This window comes from Saimiri boliviensis, chromosome 1, assembly GCF_048565385.1.
Source record: "Saimiri boliviensis isolate mSaiBol1 chromosome 1, mSaiBol1.pri, whole genome shotgun sequence".
In the NCBI taxonomy this organism is placed as follows: Eukaryota; Metazoa; Chordata; class Mammalia; order Primates; family Cebidae; genus Saimiri; species Saimiri boliviensis.
In genome coordinates, this window is record NC_133449.1 from 101,265,284 (window position 1) to 101,277,917 (window position 12,634).

Sequence of the window (12,634 nt, forward strand, 5' to 3'; positions counted from 1 at the left end):
CAGTAAGCGAAGCTGCCGTGTTTGGAGGTGCACAGACTCTGTGCCTGTCCCTACAGAACCGGAGGGAAGAACTGGCTAAGGACACAGCATAGTGGAAAAAACAAGACCTATAGTAATGACTGGGAGGGATTGGCTGTGCGGCCAAGAAGGCCTCCCCTTCCAGACTGCATGGCTCCAGCCCTGCCTGGCATCACCACAGGTCACCACCATGGACAAACCCCTGCAACACACACACCAGAACCAGAAGCCACATGAACTGACTTACAGCCCATGGCTATTTAAAGACATTCTGAGTGGAAACCATTTATGCACCCAAACACTGGAAGCATAGTTGAGATTTGAGATTCCTTTAATCAGAAGTGCTCGTCTCCCACCAGTGTGCTCTTTAAGCCCCAAAGGGCATGCCTCTGATGGACTGGGTCCCTTAGAGCAAGCCTCAGGCTCTTGGTAAAAATGCATTTTCTTGATTTTATTGAAACAATGGTGAACCCTGAAGGGTGCCAGTCTACATGTCCGAGGTTCCCCGAGGCTTCAGGGCCACGAGTCACCATCCCTCAGGGACTGCATCATTTGGCATGAGAGAAGAATAGTGACCACCACAGAGGGCAAGGAGTGACAAAGCGTGTAGGCTAATGCTGCAAAAGCTGCTAGAAACTGGCCACACGGAGGCGGCAGGTGCGCCTCGGGATCTGCATGGCTCCTGGGTGGGCAGCCCTACTGCCACCTTCTCCTTCTCCGCTGGCTTTTCTCCCGAGTCTTTTTCCCAGGCGGGCCAGATTACCATTTAAGGACCTTGCCAATTTTCTGATTCTGGGAAGCAAAGTAAGAATTTGCCAAATGCACTGAGGCTGGGCAGTGGGATTTTTGTTTTTTTTAAAGGCCAGTCAGAAGTTCATCAGGAAAATGTTTCCCAGGATATTCTCAGGTTGGTCTCTAGACAAAGGCACACAGACTGTTACCTTCCCAAGGTCCCTCACCAGTAGGACATGTCCAGGGCACCCAGCACAAGGACTAGTGGCAGAAAGGGACTCGGGCACGGAGCTGGCTGCGGGCTAGGGCAACAGCCGGCCTAGGGCACCGTGCTCCCTGTTCTTCAAGAGATGCCAACCTCAGCCAAGATTTTCGATGGGGTCCCCACACGGAGGTGTTAACACAGCAGTGGAGGCATCAGTGCATGGGGTCTCCAAGCTGAAGGGTACTCAGGGGGTCCTGCTTTATAAAATGTGTCCCCAGACATAGGTGTGGCTTTTCAAGAAAACTGCCCCCTCAACTGCAAAGGGCTTTCCTCATCATCTCGTATGAGCACTCCTGGCACCTGAGGGAACCACTCACAGGAGAGAAATGCAAGGACTGCTTCAGAAATGTGAGCCTGGAGCCTTGTGTTCTGGAGAAAATGGCTGGCAGCTTGGTTTCGACAACGCGTGCGTGCATGGAGGAAAGCAAGGACAAAACGCCCTGTCTGGAACAGGCTGACGAGGATGGTCAAGTGGCTGGAACGATGGCCTCGGCTCCAAAACTGGAGAAGAGGGGCCGGGGCAGGTGTGTTGGCCGGGCTGTGCGCTCACATTGACATTCTCCAGTGACTCAGGTCACTACACCACTCCACAGGTGAGGAAACTGAAATCAGGTGAAATGCTTCTGTCCAAACTCGACTGAGCCGGGAGAGAGATGAGATTCAATCCAGAGTCCACCCCCAACCCTGAGATCCCACCAGCTTCCCAAGCTTGCCCTCCACATGCTGTGCCCATCACACCTGCACTGCCTGAGTGTTCTCTTCCTGATCCCCTCCCCGGAGGCCACTTCTGCCTGGCTCCCCCCAGCAGGAGTGGGGGTAGAGCACATGTGTCTCATACACGACCCATTCTATCATTCTATCCGCTCACGGGAAAAGTTGGCCAGAGGAGAGTCCTGTTTCCCGAGAAAACCGCCAGCCAGCCCAGGGTGTGGCAACTCCACCTCTTCAATTCTCACACAGTCCCGCAGCTGGCCCCCTAGATCCACTGTATTCCAGCTCATTCTCTTTTTTGGTAAGACATGCTCAGCTTCCTCCATCACGGCACTGACAAATATACAGGTCTGTCACTCTCTCTACATAAAGTGCTGGGGTGTGGCTGGGCGGGGACCCCCAACGAGGTGTGCGTTCTGGTCAAAAGGCTGTATTTCCAAAGTGCATGCTGCTTCTATTCACAGGTCAGAGTCCAGAGCCCCAAAGCTACCCAGGATGTGGCTGGTCAGGAGGTGAGGGACTGAATGTTCTTGAGCATTTCGTCAAAGGCCTGTGGGGATGGCGCATCTGCATTCCGGAAGGTGGCCTGGACCCTGCTGTACAGGCTGAAGGATTTCAGCTCCAGCCAGACGAACCCGAAGCGGTCCTCGTCGAAGAGGATGAAGACCCCAGGAGTGCGTTCAGGGCTGGTGAAGCCATGGCCCGCGATGAGGCCTGTGCCGTAAAAACTGAACAGAGACAAGAGGGTAAGTGTGAGTTGGGGGAGGGCTGAGTCAAGTGCAACTTAAGTCTGGCATTCTGGGATGCCCCTCCATGCCAGATCCACTATTCATCAGCAACAAGCTGACTCCCAGAGCCAGCCTGTCTCTACAGGGGCAGCTGGGGGTGCGGGCTGAAACTCTGTAAGGGTAGCTGGGGGTGCGGGCTGAAACTCTGTAAGGGTAGCTGGGGGTGTGTGCTGAGCCTGCCTCTGCAGGGGTAGCTAAGGGCACAGGTCGAGCCCACCGAATCATGGATGCAGAGGCCAGACCTCTGGGCTGCTTGGGGTATGGGCACTGACAAGCAGCATCTGTGAGAGGGATTCACTCACTGACCGCACACTGTGCTGCCTTACCAAACTAAAACGAGGTCTCTGCAGGCCCACAGAGCTCTATTCCAAAACACACATTTCATACCAGGCCCAACATGAAAAAAAATCTTCATTTCTGGGAGTTATGTCCCCATAGAAACAATGAGATATAATACAGATACCCTGCAGCTGACATTCACTCAGGGGGAAGAACTCACAAACACCCATTTATGGCTTTGAGGTCAACATCAAATGAGAAGACACTTATGGCTGTCTTGCAAGCAGCTAAATTCTTCCAACAGATGGCAAGAATCATCCAGCCACAAAGGCTCCAAAGGCCTGCTGGGTGAGTACCCCCTTGGACCAGAGCCTGGGCCTCAGAGGTCTTCTCAGGTGGAGGGAGAAGCTCCAGGGCCAAGAGGCAGGTATAGTCATCAGCACTGTGCTCGCAAAAAAGCAAGAGGCATTCCCTGTACAGATGCTGTGGCCAGGCCCTTCAGACCCATAAACCAGACAGGGAAGGCCCAGGAGCTCCCGTATTCAGCATGGGATGGACTGTCCTGCAGGTTAGCTGGGAAGAGGGGCTGGAGGGCTCTCTGGCCAGTGGCCACAGCATATGCTGTGACCTGCAAACTGGCTCTGAGCCGGTTGTGAGGTTTTAGGAGTTTTGACATTTTTGAAGGGTAGCAGAGCTTTTTCCTTTTATAGCTATTCAAACATTTACACCAGCTAAAACAACACTGTGACACTATTTGTATGCCTCTCTGTAAACTCCTCAGTCACCGTTACACATGTGAACATGAAGAAAGCCCCACCCAGACATCCAAACCCCATCTGGGAGCTGGGCTGGTGGCACTTCCCTGCATGATGGGAAGTTTAGTGGGAAATGCAGACACGTGGTGACATGGCTCGCAGGTAAAAGGAAAATAACTCGTAATGTGACAATGGCAGAAAGACTTTGGTGCCATGAGACTGACAGGCAGACCCTCAAAATGATCCCCAAGGCCACTGTCCAGCAGAACCCTCTGTGCTGATGGAAAGTTCTAGAGCTGCACTGTCCACCGGCCACATGTGGCCAGGAAGTACTTGAAACATGGCCTGGGTGGCTGAGGGCCTGGATATTTCATTGTATTCCATTTCAGTTCATTTAAACTTTAATAGCCCTAAAGGGTAAGAATACAGGGCAAGGGCCTTGTTCCTCTATGAGGCGCAGCCTGAATGGAAGGGGACCGGGGCCACTGAAGGCAGTGGCCCAGACAACTGTGTGAAAAAAGTCAGTAAGACAGCAGCTGGTGGCTGTGCAGGCCTCATCCCAAGTCAGCAGCCCAAGCCCTGCAGGGCCAGCGGCAGTGCCAGCACCTGCCATGCAGTCTCAGCTGGTGTCCACTCCACTGGCCACTCAGGCACTGGCCTGGCCCAGCAGAGGCAGGCAGGAATGGAAGAGGGAGAGGAGGAAAGCAGTACCCACATATGAATGGCATGCATGGGGAGATGGCCAAAGGTGCCCAGAAAGATGCCACTCAGGACAACACCCAGGCAAACCAAAGTGGGCTTTCCACACAGTGGGTGGGTGGGTGGGTGGGTAGTGAAGGGGACTTTGTTTCCGGCTTTCAAAGCTCTTGGACACTTCCATCTGCTTTCACTTGATTGACTGGAAACAAGAAGATTTAGAAGCCAGTAGTGGAGCGGCACTATTGCAGGGATGTGGGGCATTAGGAGGCCTTGTGGCCTGCAGCTCTGAGGTCCCCTAGAAGGGGTGGAAGGACAGGACACAGCTGTGCAGCCGCTTACTCAGGTGCTAAGGGACGTGCTCTAAGGGGTCAGCGGCCAGCCCCACTCTTGTCCCAAAGTCCCAGCTGCTACCCTCTGTGAGGTCACAGGCCCTCTCTGCCCATGCTATGTGTGGGCCTGGGGCCCTCACTGAAACCCATGCTGGCCTGCCCTCCGGCCCCAATGCCCACCACATCCTTACCACATCCTGCAGGTTCGGGGGTAGTCTTCATTCCTGGAGCTCACGCCCACAGGCAGCACAAATGGCTGCCCTTGCCCACTCTGGGAAGGCTGTTCGGCCGCAGCTGCGGCATCCCCAGGTTCACCGCCGTCCTCAGCAGGTGTCCCGTCTGGGCCCCTGCTGGGTGCCTCTGCCCTGGGCTGAGCAGGACTTGGCTGGGACTCCCGGAGGCCCTGTCGGCCATGCCCCTCGCCTGCCTCGTACCCGCCTTCCTGCTGCTCCTGGCGTACCCGCTCTCGCACCTCCAGGACGATGCGGGACAGCTCGTTGAAGTTGCGCTGGTTCTCGAGGTCAGGCAGTTGGATCTGGTGTCTCAGGTCAATCTCTACCGTCTGCTGCCCGGCGGGGATGTTGGGGTCGCCCTGTGGAGGAGGTGGCGGTCAGCAGGGCTAGGACCAGTAGCTGCAGCACCACTGTGTGGTATCTAGCCCAGTGGCTGAACAAGCTGGCACCAGCCCTCCTGCTGACATAGCAGCATCCCTTACAGAGGAAGAAGTCTCAGAATCCCTTAGAAAGTGGTGGGGGCCAATGACGCCTATAAGTGCCCCTGAGGACAGCAGCTGGCTCACACTGGCTCAGCCACACCCAGAGAAGTTCAAGGGACAGCCCAGATCTGTCTGCCTGAAAGGCACAGCTTAGGAGCCAAACCCCAGGAACATCCTTCAGCCCCGAAACTCCATGAGGAGTCTAGGAGTCAAAACACTGGGGTCCAGGGAAAGCCCCATCATGCCAGATGTGGCCCTGATCCCTGGAGGCTCAAGGAAGAGGCTCTGCCCCTTCAGGCACTATCTGCCAGGATCCCTAATAACCATGCAGGGCAAGCAGGCAGCATGTGCCGGTAGCCCTGGCATGGGGAATGAATCCTCTGCTCACAACAGCCCTGTTCACAGCCCCAGGAGAAGAGCAATACCGTTGGGCTCACCACACAGCCCGCCCACAGGTCACTCTCAGAAGAGGAGCTGCCAAAGCCCCAACAGGGTCAGAACTGTCTGCAAGTACAAGGGTCTCCATGCCACTGCAACTTCCCAGGGCTGCCAGGGTGGCCAGAGTTGAGTGCTGGTGTGGAAGCACACAGACTCCCTGAGGGTTTCATAGAAATGTGATTCTAGTTCAGTGGGGCTGGCTGGGGCCCTATAATCTGCATTCCCAAACTCCCATGGCTATGAGTACAAGCCCATTCTAAGGAGCAAGGGCACCAGGGATCTATGTCTGCCCGACTTCGTGACCACAGCCCAGTTGGCCAGGGCAGCCACCACTCACCGTGATCTTGGTGCCCCTGGCACGCCGGCCGTGGAAGCTGAGCATCACAATCTCCAGGCCGTGGCTGCCATAGGTGCCTTTGAAGAGGCCTGGTTTGATGAGGTCATCAGGGCGGCTTGGCGGCAGGTAGATGCGGCGGTAGGTCAGGCAGTTGCTGTGGGGAGCAGCATGTCAGCACAGGAGGGCCAGGCAGCAGGACTGCGGATGCACAAGGCACCAGGGCCAAGCTTGGCAGGGCAGGGTAGGGCAGGCAGCTCAGCTCAACCAGGGCCAGGCATCCACCAAGCTGTGGGCAGCAACTCCCCTGAGGGAGCCCTCACCCCCACCCACCTGCTTGCATGCTTCCAACAGGGCTTCTGGGGGGAAGGGAGGCATCAGTGCCAGTGCAGAGCTTTAAATGGGAGGGGAAAGGAAGTGCCCCTTTTGCTCCATTACGCATGGGGAAAGAGCCCAAGTCACCGGGCTGGGCAGCGCCACCCTCTACAGCACAAGTGTTGGCAGCGGTGACAAGAAATCAGACAAAACAGACACCCAGGTGAAGGAAGGGGTCTGGGGCTGTGCCACAGCAGCTTCAGGGAAGCCTGCACTCCCAGCATTCAGAGAGAGAGAGAGAGAGCGTGTACTCCCAGCACCACCAGGAGAGAGGGGCTATGCTGCTCCACCTGTAGAGCTATGCTCTCACCACCCACAGAGAAAGGGCTGCACTCCCAGCACTGACAGAGAGAGATGACTGGTCCTAGTACCGAGAGAAAGGGGCTGCACCACAGCAACCACCAGGAAAGGGCTGTGTTCCCAGCACCATCAGGAGAGAGGACTGTGTCACAGCACCCACAGAGAGAGGGACTATGCACCCAGCACCTACACAGGGCTGTGCTCCCAGCACTACAAAGAGAGAAGACTGTGACCTAGCACCCACAGAGAGAAAGGCTGTGTTTGAGCACCCAGGGAGAGAGGGAAGACTGTAACCTCACATCCATAGAAAGAACTATGCTCCCAGTACCACAGAGAGGGGCCCCACTCCCAGCCCCCAGCAGGAGAGAGGACTGCATACTAGCACCCACTGGGGGAGAGAGAGAGGACTATGCCCTAACACCCACCAGCAAGGGGCCACCCCAGCACCAAGTAGGAGGCCGCCGCACTCACTCGTACTGACTGGTGTAGATGAACTTCATCAGGATGAGCTCCTGCATGTGCTCATGGAAGATGTCCTCCAGCGTGCGCCCCCATTCCTCCCTCAGCCATGTCCGAAACTCCTTCCAAAAGAACACAGGTCATGAGTATCCGTATGACAGGATGCCGTGAAGAGGATGCGCCGCTGAGTGGACACAGTGCATCATTCTTTGTCAGCGAACCTGCACCTGCAGAGCCCTCCTGGTGGGGCAGAATTGACTTGGCACTGGGAAGAGTAAGGGGATCTGCCAGGTTTGACCCCATGTCAGAGGTGCCTGCCAACACAAAGTGAGGGTCCTGAGCCCTTAGGCAGCTAGGCAGGAGGCAGCAGGGGCCATGGGGAGCCCAGGTGAAACCAGAACTCCAGGTGGGATTCCCTTTTGTGCCCACTGGTGGGGCAGGAACAGCGTCTACAGAGACTAGCTCTGCACAGCCCAGCCCCTCGGCCTGCTCTCTGGCTCATGGGAGCCTGAGTGTCCTGGGACCCCTTACCACCAACCCTAAGCCATGAGAATCAGCCAAGGATAATGTGCTGACCCCTGAGCCAATGATTTTTCAAAGGAAAAGTGGGTTTGTTCAGGGGGCTCCCAAAAACTCTGCAGCCTCACCAATCCATCCTACATTCTGCCATCACGCAGTGCTGAGGATATTTCATGCTTAATGGTTCAATTCTACACAACTTATAGAATTCATCCAAACTTCCAAGTTCCTAGCTGAATACAGTGTTGAGTCATGATCTAGACTTAATTATGCAAAGGGACGCATGAGCAACTCACAAAAAAAGAGGAAACACTAAGGTCAATCGCTTTCAAACGCCACTGCTCCAACCTCCCAACAAAAAACAGCAATCACTTCAGGGGCTGCGCTGAGCACCTGGCAGGACCACACAGTCAACAAAGAAGCCTCCTGGATTTTCATGTCTTAGCACCACAAAATATAAAAATGAAACTTTAAAAAACTCTATGTACAAAATCCTCAAAAATCTTAAGGCTTGGGAATACATGTTACAAAATAGGTGCAAGATCTATTCTGAAAACCACAAAACACTGCTGAAAGAAAAAACTGCCTGGGTACATAGTGACACCATGTGTGTGGCCTAAGCACCATCTCAGCCCCATTCCAAGCACAGTTCTCTCCAGACTGATCTACACATCTGACATCATGGCAACTGGGTACATAGAGATACCATGTGTGTGGCCTGGGAGCCATCTCAGCCATGTTCCAAGAGCAGTTCTCTCCAGACTAATCTATGGATCTGACATAATGCCAACCGCAAGCCCACCAGGCACTATAGCAAAGTGAACTCACCGAGGCTGAAATTCCTATGGAAAAGCAAAAAACCTTGACAGAGAAGCAATCATGAAAACCAAAACCAAAGCAAGAGAACCAGGCAGCTCTCAGAACTTGCCCAATACAAAGCAAAGGGTTTCAGCAGGGGTTCTCCATCAGCTGGGTTTTCATTTAGAGAAGGAACCCCAACCCCACCTCACACCACACACAGGATCATTCAAGATGGGCCACAGGCCTCCACACAAATGCAGAACCTGATGTGAAGCTACCAAACTTACGTTTAAAAAAAAAGAAATGGAACCTATCTTTGCAAACTGAGTTTCTTAGGACTCATTTTTTTTTTTTTTTTTTTTAAGACGGAGTTTCGCTCTTGTTACCCAGGCTGGAGTGCAATGGCGCGATCTCGGCTCACCACAACCTCCGCCTCCTGGGTTCAAGCAATTCTTCTGCCTCAGCCTCCCCAGTAGCTGGGACTACAGGTGTGCGCCACCATGCCCAGCTAATTTGTTTATTTTATATATTTTTTTTTTTTGGTAGAGACGGGGTTTCACCATGTTGACCAGGATGGTCTCGATCTCTTGACCTCGTGATCCACCCGCCTCGGCCTCCCAAAGTGCTGGGATTACAGGCTTGAGCCACTGCGCCCAGCCGAGGGTCGTATTTCTCACAAGGACCCAGGGTTGAGGGAACCCGCAACCCCAGTAATATCAGATCATGCCAGTGAGGCAGCCTGGGTGCAAGGAACAACCTCACAGGGCGGAGGTGGCTCACATAGAGACAAAGGGATGCCAAAGAGACAGCACTGCCCTTGCAGCCTCCCCTGTCCACAGCCCAGCCCCTCCAACCTCCCTGGGCAGACAAGACTCCACTCCCTTGCAACATATTTGATAAGGTTTGGCTGTGTCCCTACCCAAATCTCATCTGTGTCGCTCTTTCAATTCCCACATGTCATGGACGGCATCCCGTGGGAGGTAAGTGAATTGTGAGGGTGGGTCTTTTCCATGCTGCTCTCATGCTTAATGAATAAGTCTCAAGACCTGATGGTTTTATAAAGGGGGAGTTCCCCTGCACAAGTGCTCTCTTTTTCTTTTTGCCCTCTGCCATGATTGTGAGGCCTCCCTAGCCACACGGAACTGAGTCCATTAAACCTCTTTTCTTTATAAATTATCCAGTCTTGGGAATGTCTTTATCAGCAGTGTGAAAATGGACATACACCGCTGATCCAGAAGTTCTTGACCAGCAGAGCACAGGGCAGTCCCAAATTCCTGTGCCCAATCTTTTACCTCAGTTGTGAAAATTATCGGGATATGTCACCATGTCCAGATCTGGCACGTCCTTTTTCTAGAACCCAGCTCTCCCGGTAACCTACCTGCTCTCTGGCCTGAAAGACTTAGCTAGAAAGCAAGAGAGGAGCTCCCAGCTGATGCACAAATCCACAGACAGCCCTACCCTCCTGAACCCCCACACAACCTAAAAAAAGCAGTGAGGACACTGCAGGCCTCAAGATAAAGTAACTGTGGGACCAGGTGACAAGCCCCACAGGAGGGCATGGACCCCTGCAGGAGACGACAGGCCGCTGTCACTCTAGGATAGGTGGTATGGCACTGTCACCAGCGCCAGCCTCTGCCCTGCCTGGGACAGTGGCATACTCACCCTGTCAACTCTGGGAGGGAGAGCTCAGGAAGAGCCAAGGGAGTGGTGTTGAACAGGAACGTGGACATCACACAGACGGCAGTGCCCCATACACTGACCGTAAGTAAGCATGCTGCGATTCCAATCACAAGAAGAGATGACAAGGGGATGTTTCTGGGAAATAGCTACTTCCGGAGTTCATATAGCAATGAACAAGATGAGCCAGGAACATTCCAAAATAGTAGAGGAAAAACAGGCAATTAAATTATAGTGATAGGCTGGGTACAGTGGCTCACAGCTGTAATCCCAACACTTTGGAAGGCTGAGGTAGAAAGATCATTTGAGCCCAGCCTGGGCAACACAGTGAGACCCTGTCACTAAATCATAAGTAAAATAACATTAAGATGTAGTGATAAAACTACAAGATTTAGAATAGTGTGGTACTGACGTGTAGACAGACACAAGGATCAGAATATCAAGTCCAGAAATGAATGGAACATACAGGGTAATAACCTAGGACAAAGGCAGCACTTCACATTGATGGAGAAAGTGTGGTTATTCCACAGCTAGTGTGGAGATAACGGAGCAGGATGCACAGAACCAAAGCGGGGGCTAAGCCCTACATTTCACATCAGAATAAATCCAAAAGAACCAGACATAGACACAAGAGAAGAATAAAAGCAGAAACTCATTTGTAAACATATCAGGGTGGGGAGAGATCTCAGGCACTAAACCGAAAGGCCTTTAAGGAAAGATAGATACACCTGCTTTTGTAAAAATTTTAAATATGGCTGGGTGCACTGGCTCACACCCATAAGCCCAGCACTTTGGGAGGCCAGCGAGAAGATCACTTACTTGAACCCAGGAGTTTGAGACCAGCCTGGGCAACAAAGTGAGACACCCCCCCATCTCTTAACATTTAAAAAGTCCCCTGGATGAAAACACATCATAAGACAAATCCAAAGACAAAAAAGAGAAAAACCTGGCAATTCCTATCTGGACGGGTTTCAATTTCCAAACAGTTAATGAGCTCCTACAAACCCACTTGAAACCCGTGAACACCAAACAGAAAAAGAGGCATGGCTATGACAAGAAAGATAGTTCATGAAAAAGAGCCCCAGTTAGGTCCTGACCCCAAGACACTAGGCTGGCCTCACTAAGAATAAGGGAAACATCAACTCACCACCATCAAGATTTCAGCAAAGCATTCACTTTCACCTTCACTCCTGGGAGTTTCATTTCCACAAGGAGCATATTGTTATATTGAAAGTCAGGAAGAATACTACTACAGTTCACAATCAGTGAGCCCACACACAGAAGTTGGCTTACAGGAACTTTTACTAATCCCAAAGTATATAGTACCAGAAACAGAATATAGTTTTCTTTTTTACGGGCTCAAGAGCCGAGGAGTTTCTATTCTTGAAAAATCTGCTGACATTTTTCACTTAAATGTGACACCACAAGGCTGGGTGCAGCGGCTCACGCCTGTAATCCCAACACTCTGGAGGCTGAGACAGGTGAATCGCCTGAGGTCAGGAGTTCGAGACCAGCCTGGACAACATGGTAAATCCCTGTGTCTATTAAAAATACAAAAATGAGCTGGGCTTGGTGGCGGGTGCCTGTAATCCCAGCTACTCGGGAGGCTGAGGCAGGAGAATTGCTTTAACCCAGGAGGTGGAGGTTGCAGTGAGCTGAGATCGTGCCACTGTACTCCAGCCTAGGTGACATAGCAAGACTCTGTCTCAAAAAAACAAAAATGTGAGCCACAGTAATCATACATATGTTGTATATTTCTGTATATAAAATCTAAAACGACAGCATAATAAATGAAAATTTTTTTTCCATTATTTATCATCTTCACATGCCATCTATTTGAGAAAACAGGAACCTCACTTACCTGCAAAGGATCCCAAGAAACAGTACATTTGGTTCATCTTAAACCTCTCTGCAGTCCTCAGGCTGATAGGGAAACCACGGGAAATTCAAACTGGCTAAGAAATGCAAACCCTTCCCGGTATGGTGGCTCACACCTGTAATCCCGGCACTTGGGGAGGCCAAGGCAGGAAAACGGCTTGAGCCCAGGAGTTTGTGACCAGCATGGGCAACATGGCATAAACCTGTCTTTTCTAAAAATATAAAAAAAATTAGCGAGTCATGGTAGCGTGCCTGATTAATTTTTTGTTTTTTCTTTAGAGACAGGGTCTCACTATGTTGCCCAGACTGGTTTTGAACTTCAGACTTCAAGTGATCCTCCTGCCTCAGCCTCCCAAAGTGCTGGGACTACAGATGTGAGCCACTGCACCTTCCTTCTTAAGAATATTTTGAAATGGCAGTAAGACTTAGATCCTTGAATGCTAAAACTCAAGGACAGTATTAAAATACTCAGGCAAGCAATCACACGCAGGCCTCCCCACTGCACTGGCACAATCCAGAAGCCTCTGCACGGTCTGCTCGAGGGTGGAAAACACAGGAGCCC

General features: G+C 52.2%; 1 protein-coding gene across 2 annotated transcripts in view; it reads right to left on the bottom strand.

The window, feature by feature from the left end:
* Positions 1-331: 331 nt before the first annotated feature.
* The window catches only part of FBXO31 (F-box protein 31), a 51,098-nt gene continuing 38,795 nt past the window's right edge, over positions 332-12,634 (bottom strand). For both annotated transcript variants that reach the window (XM_039461128.2, XM_039461131.2), the window contains 4 exons: positions 7,210-7,319; positions 6,067-6,220; positions 4,768-5,168; positions 332-2,454 (listed from right to left, as the gene is read on the bottom strand). In XM_039461128.2, coding sequence (XP_039317062.2) covers positions 2,232-2,454; positions 4,768-5,168; positions 6,067-6,220; positions 7,210-7,319 — 888 coding nt within the window. In that variant the 3' untranslated portion in view covers positions 332-2,231. The remainder of the gene's footprint in view (positions 2,455-4,767; positions 5,169-6,066; positions 6,221-7,209; positions 7,320-12,634) is intronic.